Below are 20,588 nucleotides of genomic sequence, written 5' to 3'. Positions count from 1 at the left end.
CACACTACTCCCGGGTTGAGAGCGAGTCGCTGCCCCAAGGGAAGGACTTCAAGTGTCTTGAGGTTCTCTGAAACATCTCGATTCTCAAAAAAAACCCAACATTTCTCGCATCTCCTCGCATAGTTTCCATGCTTCACTAAGACGCAAGTAAAATACGCAAGTGAGGGAAATGTAGATGCAATTTAAGATGCATTTTGGAGGGGGGGGGGGGTGTTGTTTCCAAAAGTTGCATTACCGCCTTCTACTGGATTGGAAATAAGACTAAATTCTCCCAATCTCCTAATCCAACAAAAGAAATAAATACAAATAATAAAACTAGTCTGATCACTGGAGGCTCTGAGGGCATGGAAGCCTCACAGCCTCCACACCTTCTCTCTACTAATTCCCACAATATCCCAAAACGTTCTTGCAGCATCAAAGCGTGTCTTTTACCAAGCGAGGGTTTGGAAAATACTTCCAAGGCGTAAATGTTGCAAATGACCATAAAACCAAACAGATCTCAGACCACAAAGAGCTAACAGTCTCCTTTCTTCACAACCTGACCTCAGCTGCGGCAGCCTTACACAGAAAGATATTTACTTCTTCAATGAAGGTCTAACGTGCTCGTCTCAGTCAGAACTGAGAGCTTCCTTCAGAAAAGCAAAGTCTGATACACTGAATCTATCGCCTTGAAGTATTACTGGAGTACTCTCCTGTGGATCGTTCTGTGGAGTCTCTCTTTGTGCTCTCTGCCTCCCTGCGTAGTTTGGTTTCTTTGAGCAGCCCTCCAGGGGAAACTTGAGTTCTGTAATTAAGTTTGTTTTTTTCCTCCACGTCTGAGACTGCCAGCCATCCAAAAACCTCTTTTTCTTTCCCATCCACACCCACTCAGGCAGCTCCTGCAGCCCTGAATGGGCATCAAGTATTCAAATTAGAGCTCCAACTGACAAAAAGCCAATTCCAGTAACCCCTCCCCCCCAATTTATATCTGGCGATTTGCTGGAGAAGCTAATCATTACTCTGTCTAATTGAGTAAATGAGCGGACAAAGAGAGACAGCACAGATATCAGTAATTACCAGCCGGGGAGTCAAGCGGGGGCTGCTGGGAGTGAAGGGGAGAGCGGAGCTGCTGGAGTGACTGCTGGTACCAACAAGTGGCTAAAAGACACTGTTGATGCTCATATCTGGGCCTGCAGGGGACGAAGGTGTCCAGTTATCCTCCTGACAGCGTACAGAAAGTCGTTTTCACTATGTGCGTTTACATTTTGGCATCGTAGCTATAGAAGTTCCTGTTTGCAGTGTTCTCGTGGATGTACTAACAAGTATCACAGGGTTACTCTTATACTTAAGAAAAACATAAACATTTGATGATTCTCAAGCAAGTTCTGTTTAAGAAAGGTCAACCTTTTCTGTGATTTCTAAGCAGATTTGTGGATTTTTATTCACCATGAATAAAATATATATATATATATATATATATATATGTATAGATATCTATACATAGATATCTATATATAGAGATATACTGTATATAGATATCTATATATATATGCTTTCAATTCTTCTAAATAAAGTCTGGTGAAACATGCACATGAAGTGGATTCTGCAGAAAGCACTTATGGCCCTTTGCTTCAACTTGATGAAATGTGTTGTGGACAGCACTCGGTCGTCCAGACGTCACGATTTTGTGCCACAAACCGAGTTTGTAAGTGTTTGTATAAGTCTCTGTGTGTGGCTGAAAAAGAGCATCTGTTACTCAGTGACGATGTACAGAATGAATGAAAGGGTCAGATAAGAGTCTGTTCACAGAGCTGTTCGGAGGGAGTTACACATATTTTAAATGTTATGTTAGAACTGATTAAGTGAAATAAAGAGAATGTTAATGGTGTTTTATTCTGAAGATATATTACTCGGGTTTTGAGGTCCACAGAAATGGTTTCATTACTTCCTAAATGCGATGTGTAGTCTCTCCAGCGAACGGTAAAGACAAGATCCCTCACCGGCTTCCCACCAAACAAAAAGGACTTCTTTGCTGGGAGTCGTACCGTCCTGAGCTCCTCTCTGATTCCTGGGGCTAAATGTGTGTCGGCCGGTGTACCTGTTTCCGTGGACGTGGGAGGCGCAGAAGGCGTAGCTGTAGTGCAGCAGCGTGGGGTCGACCAGCGCTTGGTTCTCCGAATACTCCATCAGATCCTTCAGGTAGCTGAGGTGACGGTGGCAGCCTCGAACGCCGTACCGGGCGCAGTATTCATCCAGGACGAACACCTGACCGGGACTGAACCAACCCTGAAGACCAGAAACACACAGACTGCTCACACTATATGTAACAACAAAGCGCCCCCTAAAGGCTGCAGTTGTCATTACAACCCCAATATTAAAAGTGTTGGACACAACAAATTGTTTAGAATTTATTATTCTTTGAAATTCACATCATTATTTCTACCGCAGTCTATTATCCAAGAGCAATCACTTATTTATCTTCCCAGGCTGTAACATTGCACCATAAACATATTTAACATTTAACAAGCTGGACCAATAGCACCTGAAACCAAACAGACTGTAAATCATTACGTCCTCCATTACAGAACCCGGGACATGTGTGAGTCCGCACACAGATTATTCTCTCATGGGGTTTAAAGAGAAAGCTGCCGAACAAATGTTCCTGCGTCATCGGTCTACTGAACATCGGGAGCGTATGACTCAGTGTATGAAGTCTAATGTTTCGTTAATTGTCCACCAAACATTCATGCGGCCCCCCAGGGAGAGAACGACTTGGGGTGGGACACCCCGAGGGAAGGTCATGGGCTCATCATATCTAAAATCTATTCTTCTGGCATTTTGCAGAAAAAGGCATCTACCTGGTAAACGTGAACAAACTCCCAGACTCCTCTGCTTCCTGTTACCATGGGAGACGTAAACAGACTTGGACCAACAGGCCACCTGTTGGCTCCACGCACTCGATAAGAATCCTCGATAAGAATCCTCGATAAGAATCCTCGATACTTTAGCACAATTAACCAGAGACGTGTAAAGGTTAACCCTTCGACTATTCATCCTCACCTACGGTTTCAAAAAGCAGAGGCAGAAAGGTGTGGAGCGTCCGGATGTTCATTAGTTCATCCATCCTGCAAGTAATCACTAAATTAGGCGTGAAACTTACCGCGCTAATTAAGATTCCTCACGGAGGGAACATTAACAAATTAGCACCTCCACACACACACACACACACACACACACACACACACTTCTGTAGATTAACTGCCGTTTAAAAGATGAAATAAAAAGTTTCTCCAGAATAACCATATAACCATATCTGTATTTTTATGAATTTAAAAAGATTCTTTTTACACATTAAATATCATATTGTCTGAAATCTGAGCTTATTGAACTTTAAAGTAAACGTTCTGCTTTATTCTAATTGTACTTTCATCTTCTCGTCTCTCTGTGCATCTATTTTGAGGGGAGAAAAGTCATGACTTGATATTTCTATTTAAAAGAATCTTTAAAACGAGGTTATTCTTTAAGTAAACATTCATATCTTCACTTGTTATTCTGACCGTAATGTTCCTTCATATAAAACATGTCAGTGGGGGTCAGAGTTTTCACTTATCATCTTAAAGCTTTTTTAATTAACATTCAAGGATAAGTTTTCACATTTAAATGAAATAATAAAGAAGTTTTATCTGCTCACGAGTTTCTGTCTGTTTGAATCCTTCTCAGGCTCAAGTGAAGAAGTGAAGAATTTAAATGAGTAAAAGCATTTTTCTGAGCTGTCACAACACAAGAATATGAATATGACAGTTCTGCCTTATGTCACAGTATGTGCACATTGCCACTATGGGATGTTTAAGGTTAGGGGACTTTGTTTTAAGCGAAAATGAAAGTAACTTCTGTTGGTTTAACGTCTGAGAACAAGTCAAACCGTTAAAGATCCTTTAAGGACTTGAAATGAGACAACATCATTTGCAGTATTGTATTTAGACTCTCGCAGACATGCTGCTTGCTGTCGGGGTTAACTGGACCTGGCACATTTCTCCTCTGCAGGCCTTTTAGTGTGCCCCCCCTCCCCCCTCCCACAGTCCTTTAGTTTGTTTGTCGTTTTCTGCAGTTTCTTTCTTCCCTTTTCTCTCCGTCTGTGAGCTCGAGCTATTAATATCACACCACAGGCAGAGAAGGGGGCCTGTCGACGGGCGCGAAGCGACAAGATGTTCCTCTGTGACAAACAGATGGCGAACTCCAGTCTTGGCGCTGACCGCTCAATTAGCGGCTAACGAGCCGACTGCCTCGTTAGCTCCGTCAGCCCCGGCTGCACGTCTCCGTGTCCGCCGCCTCCCTGCGAGGAACGACGCAACCCCGGAAAAAGTGAAAGCGCCGTGTGGCTCTGAGGCGACGAACACCTCGGCTTGACGCTCGTCACTTGACTACAGACGCCTGACAGGAAGCTGAGAGACTAAAAGGCTGAGGATTCTCACACTTCTTCTGGCACGTGAAACCATCTTTTAATCCAGCACTTCTCGTGACCCCAACGCTCAAACAGATTTACATGACATGCACAGCACTACAGGCTCGTCTGCAAGAGCCTGGACTCCTTTACTGGAAGATAAAGAAATGTTCCGTGTTTTACAATTCAAATCAATGAACAAGCTCCTGTCTGCACGTCATGGGACAATGTGTGAACCCGAGTTTGTAAGAAACTGTTTTTGTATTCGGGGAGCAGCCATCACGACGTGCAGGTGGGTCCTGAAGATTCAATTCAGTAAACAGTTCTGGCTCTGATGGGGTTTCATCCTTCTCTTACTACCTTTGAAGGCACCACCTTGGTCCCTGGGAAACTTTGAATATGTAACAATTATAATGAGCTCTAATTTAAAGCACATGTTTCTGGTTTAGGCAGTTTGATAGTATTTAACACTGCGACAGAAAACAAGGTTCCAAAGAGCGGCAGCAGAAACCTTGTTGCATAAACACGAGCAGTGATATCAGAGTATGAACGGTAGAGTTGTGCGTCCTCGTCCCTGTTTGAGAACATTGAAGGCAGACGGGAAGCCAAAGTGGGTCAGAGTTACGTCACAGTGGTGTGGAGAGGTTAACATGTTTTCCAGATCAGTGCTCATCCTCCATGATCCTGAACCCTTTTCTTCTGCTTTATTAGGCAGAGGTTTAGGGAAGGTGGGAGGGTCCTGGGACGAAGACAAGCTGCTGATGATCGATCGGCAGCTGACCATCAAGATCTGCTCGATTTAAATTATAGTGCAGATCCAACATATGGTTGTAACGAAACTGGAACAAGTTATCGTCCTTAATTTTAAGGTAGCCAGAACATTTAAGGGGGAGTCGTTCCTTTAAGAGGCTAAATAATTGTTGAATGTACAAACATTCAGCTGCCATCACTTCACATCCAGAGAGTTCTCTGTGGTGAACTCTTCTCAACTTTTTATCGCTTTATTAATGAACGTTTCAGCTACGTTTAACTCTCAGTAATGTCCACCTGATGAATGTCCAACATTCACTCCTTCTAGCTCTGCTTTGGTCTCCACCAGCTCCTGAGAGAGATCGCTGATGTTGCTCCATGGATGTATCAGTGTCTCTACTACTGTACATGACCAGCAGCATTACACTCTTTCAGCTCCTTGTTTTACGTCTCACACAAATATAGCATGAGATTCACTTTCACACCAATTTTTTATATTTCTTTAGATTCGACTTCCAAAAGGAAATTCTAAATGTAAGTTGCAGACACAAATGTCTCGGTGGTTTACCAACATTGCAGCGAACACAGGTGGACATTAACACACCTGAAAGTGCACATTCTTAGTGGATTACTTTGTAAGGTGAGCAGATAATGCAACGCTGTAGGGATCACGGAGGTGGTGGATAACATACTTGATAGAGTTGTAGAACCTTGTCCTATAGTATTAGTCCTCTGTGCAGTGTGCTGGTGCCTCAGAAACATGCTGTCACCATTGCAGCGTCGCATTAGATAGAATTCAATTTGAGTCAAAATGTTGTTAAATGTGAGATAAGAAAAAGTTCTCGCTCCAAAGTTCTTAAACTAAAAGGATTTTGATTGAGCTATTTGAAGAATGTGTTACCACCTACATGGATGAAGTTGTGTCAGAAAAGCATTTTATCTGGAACTCAATGTCTTCAAGGATTTAACCCTTCAAGTCATCAGTGGGAACTCCTCTGATCCCGTCAGCAGGACTCTGGGCCCCAGCTACAAAACCACATTTCTGCCTAATTACTGTTGTTGTTGTTGGGTTCAACTCTTTGTGAATAAAATATGACCCCGTCTATGACATGAATCCAAGCCACTTCTCAACAGATGTCCCCGACGCTGAGATACTGGCCTTTTCTCAGAGTGTTTGGTGAAAAGGGGCTCAGGCTGGAACACAAAGCCCTCGAGTTTTCACAAAAGGCCGAGGGGAGAGGAGCTGGAGGGGCGGTGTGAATGGATCGGTCTAATTGCAGAGCTGGAAAGAGTCCTGGTGAGGCAGGTAGAGAAATGAAAGAGGCACAGATGTCACTGAACATCTCCCCATTCTGCTGCTTTTAAAAAGACCAGAACACAACGCAACACAAGCGTGAGGAGCTGACTCCAGATCTGTTAGTGTCTGATAACGTTCTCCATGCTGTGTGTCTGATGACTTAATATTCAAGGTATGGGGGTTCCTACAGCTTAAAGCAACTCAGATTCAAGACTTTTCAATGACTCGGAGAGAAATTTAAGTGCAATTTTTCTGCTACCCGGATCTGCGTGGCATTAAAGCGATTTCACAATGCAACGCTAGAAAAAGAAGATTCATTAAATCCTACTTCCAATACCAATCAAGGTCTTATTTTTAGATTAATGAATTCAATGCATTTTAAGACTTTTTAACAAGGTTCCCACACCTTCTTAAACATGAAATTCAAGGACTTTCCAGGCCCAATTCTTTCAAATTCAAGGAGCCAACATGACTAGTTTGAGACGCAGATCAAGTTTAGTTTCTGAGAACTACAGAAGCAGAAATAAACATCAAAATAACTAAAATTTCTATTCTTGTACAAGATATATACATTCAATCACTTTCAATGACCTATGTCTATGATTGTTTACTTTCAAAAACTTTCAATGACTCAAATTTAAAAACTTTCAAGGATTTTAAGGACTCGTGGGAAACACGCTCTAAGGATCTGTCACTGTCTTGTGTATTTGTTTATTGCTCCAGGACTTGGATCTTTTTAAGGTTAATGATATGATGAATCCAGGCTGCTGTTTTTAGACGTTTCCTCTGAAACAGATCTGAAGCTTTGTGAACAGAACTGTTCACAAAGCTTCAGCATTAGAGAACAAATATAAAAGTGAATGTGAATCATATCTACACAGTCGGGGTTCTTATTATATTATTATTATTATTTAGTTGCACGCAACACAAAAAAACCTTCACTCCACCCAAACACACACGTATTTAGGCTTCACCCTCCTCCCTTCCCCCTCCATTGAGTCAGCACAGCAGTTGTCTGTGAGGGTCATGTTCCTATTTGGAAAGTATTGATTAGAGCATTTATCCCCTCAATCAGTGTGAGAGAGCCCCCCAGGCTGAACACACAGAGAGGGGGGGTGGGGGGGGGGAGAGGAACGAAAGAGAGAGAGAGAGAGAAAGAGAAAGAAAGAAAGATGGAGAGAGAGAAATGAAAAAGAAAGAGAGAGAAAGAGAGAGAGTGAGAAAGAGAGAGAGAAAGAGAGGGGGAGAGAGAAAGGGGGAGAAAGACAGAGAGCGGAGAGAGAGAGGGAGGGGCGAAAGACGAGAAAGAGGGGAGAGAGAGATAAAGAGAGAGAAGAGAGAGAGAGGGCAGAAAGAGAGTGCTGGCATACAATAAAACGTTTTACAAGGTGCTAGGAGAAAGATAGGGGGAATAACAGCGAGAGAAAGACCGCTTCCATATTGGGGGCGACGGAAGATTTTATACACGGACTCCCCCTAGAGGCTGGAAGAGAAGAGAGAGGGCCGGAGAATCCCTCTCCCTCTTTTCGTCCCTCTCCCGATGTCTGATTCTCCCTCGCCCTGAGAGAAAGAGGGGAGAAACCGGAGAGAGAGAGGAAGAGAGAGAGAAAGAGAGGGGGAGAGAGAGAGAGACAGAGAGAAAATATTTCCTCGAAAAAAGTCAAAAATTCTGAATTATAGTGCGAGGATATTTATTTTCTTTACGTCATAAATATGACGACAGACAGAAAGCCTACATAGAAGCTTCCAATGTAAAACAATAACTTTTGTTAGCAGCCCTTCTGAAAGTGCAGTTCAGACTCGTATAAAACTGCAGAGAGCTTAACGTGTCTACGACTCATCTGATGGTCTAAAGTTCCCCTGACCTTCTCACCCTCCTCTTCTTTACACTCTCTAATAATGATTGACATTTTAATTAAAATGTGACACAGTTACATTTTCTCTGATAAGAACAGAAGAACTGAGCAGTTAGTGCAGCAGCACCTTCAGAAACTCAAACATCATCAGCATATCGCCTAACAATGCACGGACATCAAGATGAAATGCAGGCGTGTGTTCGTGTTAACGTACCAGGCAGGAGAAGGAGTCGCTCATGCGGTGCTGCAGAGTGTGTTTCTGTAAAATAGTGAAGAGGGCGGTGTGGTCGAAGCGGCTCGGAGCGGCAGAGATCAGCCCCTCCACCCCCTGACGCTGAGACGGATCCATACCTCAACGGGAAACAGGAAAGGGAGAGGAATAAAAACGTGTATTTCACACACTCCATGTTGTTTTAATACGTCATGAATATGGTTTACGTTTAGAGATAAGTGGTAAAACTAGAAAACATGGCCAAACTTGGTCACATGGATATTATCAGACATTATAAAGTAATACATTTGCGATAAAACAAACAGAGTTTAGCATAAAAAAACGTTTTATTTGCAAATGTACCACCACAAACTTTACATCTCAGAGAATATCCAAGAAGTTTTGTGGTAAATTTATATAATACAGTAGTTTCTTTCTCTCTTTTGGCCGTCTGAACTGTGACCAGCCTGAAGAGCTACACGCACTCATTCATCGCCTTCACGTGAAGGCTTAAAACAATACTCAGATGTTCGTCTGAAGTGTTGTTGGTCACTGAAGTTGTTCTCTTCATGGTGTAGAGGAGATGTTCTGGATGTAAACGGTGTTAGTTAATCCAATATGAAAGTATTCCCAAAGGAGTCGAGCAAAAGTCAATTTAAACGATTTGGCATTTCAACAGAATTGTGATCGTAAAAAGGAAAGTTAGAACACCACCAGTGATCAGGAGCGCTGGGTTTAAAAGATACGTCTTGAAAATGTTGAATTTTCTTTTATTAATTTGAAGATTTGAAGTGTAAAAAAAAAAGAAATCTCATATAAAATCAATTACTTGTTCTCTCGTGAATTCAATGCAACAAGATATTTATCACGACTCATCTCCTTCACAGTCAGACTTTTTAATGTACATTAAAAACTCGTTCTTTCTACAAATGTACGTTTTACCACAAGAGAAGCTGAACGTTTTACTACATCAGAGTGATCAACTTCACCATTTCTAAAGCGTATGAGAGATTCTCCATCGTTTCCTGTATGTTGGTGAAACTGTAGCTGGTGTACTTCTGGTGTGGTGGATTTATTTAGATTTGAAACTTTAGACACTTGCTATGCACCAAGAGAATTGTCCCTGTATCTGAGGAAACATCACGAGAAAGTAAACCAGAGTTGAGTTTCTGTTAGTAGAAAGACAGGAAGCCAGAATGACAGCCAGTAAAAATGGAGGCCTCCTCCTCCATCTTATGACGTAAGACGGACAGATTTCTTTGCATGGCGCCGTCAGCTAAAGAGGTGATACATAAATGTGTTGAGATTCACAATAATTCACGCCTCTCTTTGAGCTCAGAAGCTAACTGGAGTGTAAACACACACACGACTACGTTGGCAGTGTCAGCTCTCGGCACTGTGGTTAATAGTTCCCACCTCGGTTGGCTACAGATCCTCTGTGAAGCTGTCAGAACTCTCAGCTCACACAAAACACTCGCCAACATGGACAACATGCGAGGAAAACACTGGAAGCGTCTCGCTGAGAGGAAAAAGCAGCCAGGAAGAGAGCAGACGACAACACGCCGCTGATCTGCAGCAGGAGATCAGGCTGCACGTCCACATGAAGATAAAGACGTATATCCTCACAAGATGAAACCAGAGTGACGTTCACTGGTTCACTAGTGAGCTACAGAGCTGCTGGTCTCCTGACAGATCACGTACGCTGCACATTTCTACTTGACCAACATACTGTTATTACTGTGTATTATATTATAGAGCAGCTTTATCTGGTACAAAATAATTAATTGGTTAATTGGACTGTCAATTCATGGCGTCACTGTCGACTCACGTGGCCTCATTGTTCACTGCAACATATATAAATCCTGCACCTGTATAGAAACAGCACAATCTTTAAGTTGGGAAGGACATAGATAATAACATTTCTTTGATCATTTCTTTTAAAAAATTGGAAAAAAGTGTTAACAATATTGGAAAGATTGGTGCTCCACATGCTATACGTATCGAACTATTTACATTCTGCAGTTCAGTCCAAGTTTTACTGAATTTCTGTCGTCATCACTTCCCAGTTGTGTTGATGAGCGAATAATCTAATGTTTTTTTTACAGGATCTGTAGAATTAGTGGGAAATGTTTAAACTTTAAGCTTAGATTTGGTTATTTTTCGTGATGGAAGTGTTTGTCACACATGATTAGTCGGAAATTTGAGAATCCAAAGATAATGTCTGTTTTTATAGTTTCTGCATTTGATAAATGATGTAATTGTCGCAATATTTAAAAGAAAACATGCCTTTCAAACCAGCCAGCAGGTTGTTTTTCTTTTTTAATGAATACTTTTGACAGAGAACCTCTGGAAGCAGTATTTGCATCAGAATAATAATAATAATAATAAAGTTAAACTTCCTAACTTGTTAAGCTTTCAGCCGCATGTCACGTGACCTGTGCCATCACTATGTCAAGTGAACCTCCTTTAAAGGAGCATGTTATGTCTCCATTATAACAGTCCAGAGATGAGGGTGAAGAATAAAAACATGCAACAAAGGTTCCTGACCAACGTCTCACGGTCGACTCCTTAAACCCCTGAGATACCCGGATGACCCAATTCTGTATTTTTCTCCTCGTCAACAAATCCCAAAAAGTGCATCTGTGTGTTATTACGTGTGTTAGTCGTGTGTGTGTGTTAGTCTCAATACTTTCTGACTGAAGAAGTAAATCTTTAAAAACACAAATGTTTAGCTATATAGGAGGAAATAATACATTTGTTAGGGACTATTTTCAGCGGCGGATGAATCCACATTTGGTGCCCTCGTGAGTGTTATGGGAACATGTCGCCCCGTGCGGCTCATTGATGTGTTTTAATGTTTTCTTGGACAACAATGGAGCTCTGTGGCACAGAAGATGTTCCAGACTTTGAGACGAACACAATACTTGTTAGTAGTTTGACTCTTTTCAGTTGATTTGTTGACGATATGAAAAACAAATAAATCACCAGACTGAGTAACGGACGGACGGACTGCTGATGAATTATGTTGAGACAGTGCAGATACTGTGTGCTCTTCTTGAAGCGCCCGCAGCCAAACAATAACGAGGCTTCGGGGTCAGCGACGGAAAAACCAACAGAGAAAAGGAAAAATCAAAAGAAGCAGAAGAGGCGCAGGGCGTCCCAGCCTGAGCAAACACGGGTTCATTTCCAGTCCTTTCAGGCCGTCCTGTTAATGGCCCTGCCAAATGAAAAGCCTAACACTCTCCATTCTGCCTTTATTGAGGGAGTACATTTCGGGATGGGAAGTTTCTGAGCGTGACACATGGCCCCACAAAAGACCACGGCTCGATGAAGAATGCCCGGCGCCGTTTCCACGCCTGCGATGCCCGCGGCCTCGCGCCCGAGACGAGCATTAGTGATCGCTTTTTATTAACGCTGCCATTTTGGTTTTGTGTGGACGCAGAGAAGCCCGCAAGGACTCTCAGACATTTGTGTTTGGTGCCCCCTCCTCCCTCCTCTCTTTGTCGCTTTTGTCCAAAAGAGAAAAAAAAGACAGCAAAAGTGAAATCTCCACAATCAACTTCCAATCGACGCTCGTCTTCTTTTCTTCTGACGCTCCCACTTCCCCGTCACTGCCCTGTGGCTCCTGTGGCCTGCTTTCCCTCTGTCTCATTCCGATGTAGGTCATTTTACATTCGTTACCTCCAAAACACGGGATTGTCCTAAATGTAATTTGGAGAAAAGACACGAGTGAGGGAGGTGACTCTAAAGAAAACGAGACAAAGAGATATAGATTAGTGCTGATAATAAGAGGAGGGGAGGAGGGGGAGTATTGATTGGGGGACAGACAGCGGAGAAGAGATGTTGATCCGTGTCAAGTCCAACTTTCAGCTATTATCTGCAGGGGTGTGTGTGTTAAAGGGGGAGGGGGTGTGTCTGTGTGTGAACGAGTGTGTGTGACAGAAAATATGGATGGGTGTCACTGCTCCTGGCACAGATGGCTGCACGTTTCTTCACTTTGTATTCTTCAAACAGTTTCTCATCAGTGTTTGAAGGCTGTTTCAGTCCAACAGAAGAATGGCGGACCCTGCCACGAACAATGGGAAGAACTATATAGAGAAGTAAGTACAGAACGTGGACGCTATTCTCCTGAGACATTCTGACCTTAACAAATATCAAAAATGGAGTTTGATTTCATGAACATCTTTAAGGATCATCACTTTAAAATAGAATTATAGTTCTCGAGAACAAAAGAACAATGTTTTACTCAAAGCCAAACAGCAAAGAGAGACAAAGACTTTAAACTCTACAGAGAACTTTATAATAAGTAAACTTCAGCTGAGATGTGACCTTTAAATCAGTCACAACTCAAGCCGTTAAAATAAAATGTTTAAAGTAGATTACAGTCGATTAGATGTTATTATCATTATATCGTCAGCATATAGTTGACTTAATGTTCCCAAAAACAGAACTTTGATGTACAAATAATCTTAAAGACGACGACAGTCAGAAGACAAACTATCATAACCGTTCAACAATGTTTGATCTGCAGATTAGATCAAAGACGTCATCGTAAAGTGTGTTAATGATTACATGGAAACCAGTCGCCTTAAAGGGATACCGATGTCTTTTCTACTTTATTCAAAACCCATCATGTAAATGAGAGTATTCATCACAACGCCTCCAAAATCCACGTTTTCTTATTGTAAATTCACGACTTTAATCTCGTAAATTCTGATCTTTTTATCGCAAATGTATTACTTTGTAATCTCGGGGAATATACAAGTTTATTTTATCGTAAATTCACGACTTTAATCTCGGAAATTGGGATTGATTTAAACAAGAATACATTTAGAAAGTTTGGAGATATTTATTATATAAACGTCTACAGGCTGTCGCTAAACTTTCAAACGTTGTGGAGGCATCTCGGCAAAAAACACGTCGCATTAAATCGCCGCACACTTGCTGTGATTACCTGCAGACATTACACATCAAAGTGTTTCCAGGTGTTACGGAGTACTGCTGCATGTTTTAAAAGTAGTATAAAGCCTTTAGTGTCTCCAGGATGAGCACCTCAAGTGATGTCACTTGAGTCGGCGTCGGTTCCGAAGACTACAAGTTTGAAAATAAATCTGGAGCCGTGGCGTCAGAAAGACTTCCAGACGTCTGCTGCAGGCCGGATTCTCGAAGCTTAATTAGACGCTATTCGCATAACCTGCATCTCTGACCTAACTGGTCGAGTTGCATTGTGGGTAATGTAGGTGGCACGTTTTGAGAAGGAAGAAGAATGCGTGTAGAAATAAAAGGATATGTGTGGCGGCTCTGCTGCGTCAATTTTGAACCTCTTTTCTTTTAAAAGTGATGAAGAAGTAAAATGCTCAATCTGTGCTTCACTGAAACTGTGTTTGTACACGTCTATATCATGGAGTCATATTCGTAACATGAGGGACTGCTGAGGTGTGTGTGTGTGTGTGTGTGTGTGTGTGTGTGTGTGTAGGGGGTAGTTTTCTTCCTGCGCTCAATCTCTCCATATCCATCTTGTCTGGGCTCCATTGGTATCGTCACGGCAACAGTCACATCTATGTGACATGCTGCTCTGAGGTGGTGGCGGCCGCTGATGGCAGGTTATTGATGCAGACGAAGAGGAGGAGGAGGAAGGAGAGCGTTTCAGTTTCAGGTGCACCGCGCTGAGAGATGTGACTTGATCTGCCTGTCGGAGCGTGGCGGCGGCGACGAGGATGATGTCGGGGCGAGCAGAGATGAAGATGCAGACAGACAGGCCCATCAGTCTCCGTCTGGCTGAGCGCCGAGTGGAAACAAACTCAAGTCAAGGGAAAAAAGTTTCACGGAAGCACATGAACGCATCCGCAGCTGTTCTGCTGCGTTTGAGGGCGCCGCTGAAAACTCGGGAAGGTAAAACAAACGGACAGTTTGGACGTCTCTCTTCAGGAACGTCCTCGTTGTCAAACTGACCACCTGCTTCTTTAAAAACACAACTGACAGGTGTAACCATGTCGGAACAACAACTTGAGGAGCGAGTCTTTGACCCCCAACGTTCGTCCTGAGGACGTGATGACACACTGCGAGGATCTCCACTTGTTTGGACTTTGTTTGTCGCTGATGGTGTTTATGTGAACTGCAAACAGGCAAGAGGGTGACAGGAAGTGATGTCACCTGGAGCTTCTTCGGTCCGTTTGTCCTTTTCTTCAGAGTTTTCACTGCATCAAGATGAAGACCTGGCTTCCTGTAACAGAGGCCACATGTCTGCAGCTTTTCTTCTTCTGTTGTTCTTTCAAACGTAGCTTCATCTTGTTCCTTAAATCATTTATAACCTGAAAACTGCTGCGACCCCGGCAGCTGTCAATCATCACGGCAAAGGTTAACCCTGATATGCATCAGCCGATAATTACGATTCTTTTCTAGATTAAACGATTAATCGCTCGGCCGATCAAATGTCAGTAAATAGTGAGAAATGTCCCAGTGTGTCAACGTCCAAGGTGATGTCTCACCAACACAAAGATATTTAACATGAGCGAAAACAGCAAATCTCCACATTTAAGACGCTGAAAACGACATTTTTTCACATCTTTGCATTTAACAAAGGAAGATTATTAACATATAGTTCCTTCTGTTCATCGTCTAATCGCAGCTCTAAACATGCTGCACACGCACATACATGTTTGTTATCTGATGATTCTGAACATAACACATATCTTATAGTGGGATAACGTTGTGAAGCGTATCGTAGACTCAAACACGACAATGTTCACGACTGACGGAATTTCTGGCTCCGCCCGACGGATTAAAGCGGCTGCTGACACACGTGCACGCGTCTACTGCAGGAATTAAATGCTTCCTTCTTAAAAAGACGATTAATCAGCTGGTAAACAAGAGGACGAGCAGAGGGACATTATCTGCTCACACACACACACACACACACACACACACACACACACACACACACACACACACACACACACACACACACACAGGTCAATAACGTGATGCTTCTGCCTGCTGCGCTTTGTGCTGCGATGTTTCCAAACACACGACGCTGAACAAAGTCGGTAAATGGAGGCGAACAAAGGAGAGATGTTGCGTCTCTGCACTCCGAGATATTAACCTTCACAGAGAAGAAGAACGGCTCGTTTATGTGTGAAAACGCAGCTCTTGCTTTGAAGTCAAGGCGGGAGAAGAATGATTTTATTAAGGTTTAATAACACCGTGTCTTTGTGCGTGAGCTTGTGTAAGTGCTCGGCGGTGTGAGCATGTGCAGTTATTAGTGTTATTTAACCTCCGCATTTCATTTCTTATGGAAAAACGTCAGCAGGGCGAGGAGAGACGGAGATTCAGGTTCACAGACACGATCGTTATTAAAGCGAGAACGACTCACACACACACACACACACACACACACACACACACACACACACACACACACACACACAGCGCGGCACTTAGCACCCGGTTAAGAGCTATTTCAGGGACACCCTCTCTTTCCTCCTGCAAACAGTGTGTCAGCACCCGTCGCCATTAACGCTTCAATCTATTCCATTAAAAGCTAACGAGCAGCGGCGCCAAATTACACAAATACTGCTGTAATCAGCTCCCAGTGCGAAGCTCTACATGGCACAGAGCTCGGCCGGCGAGCGCACGGACGCCATCCTGCACACGCAGAGGATGGAGGAAGAGATTTGGGGGTGAGGGGGGCGAAGAAAAGAAGAAACACGAGGAGAAGACAGGAAGGAGATGTTCAAACAATAAGAGAAACTTAAAGGTTCAAGTGAGTCTTTGAGAGAGGTGAAGAAAGAAAGAAGAGAATATTAAGATGTGCACAAAGAATAACAATAAGAGTTCATATGAGCTCTTTGGGATAAATCACGTTGTGCTGGTTACTCGTTACATTGTACTTTAAGAAATAACAAATATGATGCATTGTTGTATCAATTAAAGTAAATCAGCTTCCTCTTATGTTTTCAAAATGCAGTTTCACAAAGCTTTCGTCTTTGTCCTCAGACCTTTCATTTAGCCTCCATTGTTTGTGTGTGTGTGTGTGTGTGTGTGTGTGTGTGTGTGTGTGTGTGTGTGTGCGTGCGTGCGTGCGTTTTCCTCCTAAAACTAATAAAAACACACCAATCTGCCCATTTTCCATAGACGACCACATTTTCGATATTTTGAATTCAGCACATTTTTCACAGATTACGCTTCAGATCTAAACTGAGTCTTTTATTTTGAAAGTCTCAGTACTTCCACCTCCCACAGTCTGAGGACACTTCACGGTATCTTACACTGAACCTACTGATGGGGGACGCAGGTTTCTGGAGTCCTCTGCAGTTGGTGACTTTGTTCTGCGGCGGCGGCACCGGTTTGTAGGACTGCCCGGTGGCTCGGTACATCGCCTGAATCCACAGCATGCGGTCCTGCTCGTCCTCGCAGGCGAACATCACCAGGTCGCCCTCCTTCACCGCGTTAAAGAACACCCGGCCGCCCTGCAGACCTGCGGAGGGAACACAGTGTCAGTAATCTTACATTTGTTTGTGCATTCTCAGATTTGACTGTGAAGTTAGTTCCGTTTTAAACTTTAAACATCTTTAGTTTGGAACATGACTCGCAGACGGCTTCAGGTTCATATTCTCACTAAGTGACCGAAGTGATCAGAAGGTTTTCATGTCTCCAGAGCTGCAGTGGAGGGATATGTGAAGTGAAGCTCCATGAGACGTCAGGACTTCTGGATCATTGCAGACTCCTTGATGGCAGCAGCTCTCGCACACGTACAAAGTGTTTGGGAAGTCCGGGGGTTTGGACTGAGCTTAAGAAGCTGGAACATTCACTCACAAAGACGTGCGGACCCTGAACGCCTCAGTCGGCCGTAAAGCAACATTTTAAAAACAGTTCAGAACTGAATCTTCTAAAAGGTCACGAATCTTCAGATTCACATATGTTCTGGATGCTGCCTCTATTATCCTCACGCAGTGTGTGTGTGTGTGTGTGTTCTTTAAGCTGTCACAGTGTGAGGACCTCAGTGAGTCAGGTGTGTGTGTGTGTGTTCTTTAAGCTGTCACAGTGTGAGGACCTCAGTGAGTCAGGTGTGTGTGTGTGTGTTCTTTAAGCTGTCACAGTGTGAGGACCTCAGTGAGTCAGGTGTGTGTGTGTGTGTTCTTTAAGCTGTCACAGTGTGAGGACCTCAGTGAGTCAGGTGTGTGTGTGTGTGTACCTGGCTGAGGGTCGCAGTAATCCACCGTGTAGCCCTCCAGCTGCATCAGCTCCTGAGGCTCGGCCTTCTTCTCTCTGTAGCTGCACATGGCGAACGTGTACTGACTCACCTGCAGGACACACACACACACACACACACACGCACGCACACACGCACGCACACGCACACACACGCACACACACGCACACACACATGCACGCACACACACACACACACACACTTAATTGTTAAGTTTTCCAAGCAAATCTACAGATTTTAACTGGATTTCGAGGAGAATCTGCAAAAGAAAATGTGAATGAAAGCTTGTTTCCATCGTAATCCAGAAGGATCTGCATCGTAGAAGAAGAGCGGCAACAAGATGATGTCATGAACAGAGCGCTCGACCTCCAACTGAGGAAAACATGATGGTGTGACGCTTGTGTTTCATAAAGAGGACGTTACATCACATCTGTGCAGCGCTGAGGACACTTTCCAGTCGACGTTCAAATCTGTTGACATCTGACTTGTTTTTATCGGTACACTAAACGTCCCCTTTGTCCAAAAGAGGAAACTTTATTGCGATATTTTCAAGATTTTTCTAATTTTTTGGCAAACTCAGGTTTGTTTTACGCGCAAATTGAACATGTGCATTAAAACAGGTGGATGGAGACGCACCTGATGTTTTACCTCAAACTGGACGACAGATTCTCAGTCACATGTTTTTCTATCTCATTCATGAACTCTGCAGTTTCAGTCGTCTGCTCTCACAATAGTTCTTTAACCGCAGCAGGTTGCAGCTCTGAATCACATCGTGCTTCATCTCAACACTTCACTTTGTTCAATTAGAAGGAGGAAAACGTTTCCTCTCCTGCTGGCATGAAGACAAACATTACTTCTTCAAACAAAGATGGCGTGCAGAGAAACACAACGCGGCCAAACGTCTGTGGACAGCTGAACACTGACATGTGATAGTTGAACGCATTATTCTAAAAGATGCTGGTGGAATAAATAAAGCTGAATGTTTCACACATCAGAAGAAAGTTGTCGAACACTCAACATAAATACATAAATACAGAAGATACTCAATGCTTGTGATGCCTTCAGGGCCGTTGGACGCGCAGGGAGAACAGACTTCACAAAGGCAACATGTGTGTGATCGTTGATGTCACTTTGGACCTTTGTTCTTCCTCTCGGCTGCAGCTTCTCTGATCGAGACGTCGACTGTTTCTCACCTGGACAAGAACAAAATATCTTTTTTTCCAGCGTTTCCAGACTCTCTGTCCCACGGCGTACACGTGCCTGAAACACAGAGAACACCACGTCAACTTAAAGGACAAATCACACGTTCTTACAGATGTTCTCGTGTTTCTGCACTTTGACAGTCGCTGCTTCAAAACTCTGCAGCTGCTGAAGTGTTGGTCGAAACGAGACGTTTGAAGACGTCGAGATGAGATGTTTATCCTGAGAGCAGTTTAAAGTTCTTTATAGAGCACATAGGACGAGTAAAACAACAATAAGATATAAAGGAATAACTAACAGAGCACAAACGTGCAGCAGAATAAAGGATGATTATACAGAATGAAATAAAACACAAACTAATATTTATCTGCAGATGTTGAGATTTATATCATTTAATTAAACAACGACCAGGATCAGATGTTTGCTGCACGTCCTCATTGTACTCCACCACATTATGTCATCAGCTGTGAGCATTATTAACACGCTCATGTCCCCCCCCCGATGTGAGAGCACAAGCAGAAAGTAATGAGAGCGGCGCTGAGAGAGGCCGTGACACAGACAGCAGCTCATTGAAGACGTCTCGAGCAAAATGGAAGAATGACCAGCGTGGCCTCTCAATCAATGGCTGCTCCCGGGCCTCCTGAAGCGTGGGATACAGGCAAGTGCAAGTGAGGAAAATCAATCGATGGCGAGACCTCTTTCTTCAGCCCTGCCGCCCGCCCTTAAAGAAAAGGCCTCCAGTCAAGGCTGCGGCGCGTCTGGACGGACAATCTGGGCCATTCTGCACGACTCCGGGTTCACATGTGGCACCGCTCACCGGCCACTTGTGAAAATGATTTGGCCGCGTGTCCTCTTGCAGGGTTTCAGACGTCCATTCAGCCGCACGCCGGCTCGCTGATGGTCTGCAGACTGTAAAAGAGTTCACTGCAGGCATTTAACAGTCGTCCGCAACAAAAACGTCTCTCACTGGTCACTTAGCTGGAAGCTCACACGCTTATTCAAAAGGGACGCACTTGTTTCATTAACAAACTGCACTTTCCCTTCAAGCACCGACTGTCTGTTGGTGAACCGGCGGCGGGAGCGCGCTCGTCAGCGTGTGTGAACACGGGTTCGAGGACACGACTAAAATACAGTAAATAACCTGCAAGAAAAGAGTTTTATTTAGTTTAAATGTTATGTTCCGAGGCATCATAGAGTCTCCTGAACATTAAATATTATATATTATATATATATAATATATAAAGGTTTAATAATCTGAATCTGCAGAATCACTCTGAATATAAATGATCTTAAAATCTCATCACATTGTGTCGCTTGTTTAAATAAAAGAGATTATTAAAGATGTAAATGACTAAAAGGTTGTTTTTTTATTCCTGATAGTTTCTCCACTAATTGTTAAAGAGCAGATTTATTGACGTTTTTATGATTGTGAAGCGTTTTTTAATTCCTTATTTATCGTGTAGATGTGTTATTAATGCTTCTTATCCTCAGCTCTCTTTATAAAGAACACTTAATGAAAATACACTTTAAGCAAACATTTCTATTATAATGACTTATTTACTTGTAATTAAACAAATGTCTCTTTTAATTAATGAAGTTTTTCCGACTCCTGAAAGCAAATCAAATGAATGTCCCTACTGGGT

The 20,588-nt window shown here is 43.1% G+C and overlaps 1 protein-coding gene across 1 annotated transcript in view; it reads right to left on the bottom strand.

Annotated features, from left to right (window-relative positions):
- Window positions 1-20,588, bottom strand: part of cadps2 (Ca++-dependent secretion activator 2) — a 157,919-nt gene that overhangs the window by 53,971 nt on the left and 83,360 nt on the right. The window contains 5 exon segments of the mRNA XM_029433034.1: window positions 2,078-2,265; window positions 8,538-8,674; window positions 16,813-17,010; window positions 17,728-17,836; window positions 18,939-19,005. Coding sequence (XP_029288894.1) covers window positions 2,078-2,265; window positions 8,538-8,674; window positions 16,813-17,010; window positions 17,728-17,836; window positions 18,939-19,005 — 699 coding nt within the window.

Source organism: Cottoperca gobio, chromosome 6, assembly GCF_900634415.1.
Source record: "Cottoperca gobio chromosome 6, fCotGob3.1, whole genome shotgun sequence".
Lineage (NCBI taxonomy): Eukaryota > Metazoa > Chordata > Actinopteri > Perciformes > Bovichtidae > Cottoperca > Cottoperca gobio.
Note: the sequence above shows the minus strand (reverse complement) of the source record. Positions and strands in the feature narration are given on the sequence as shown.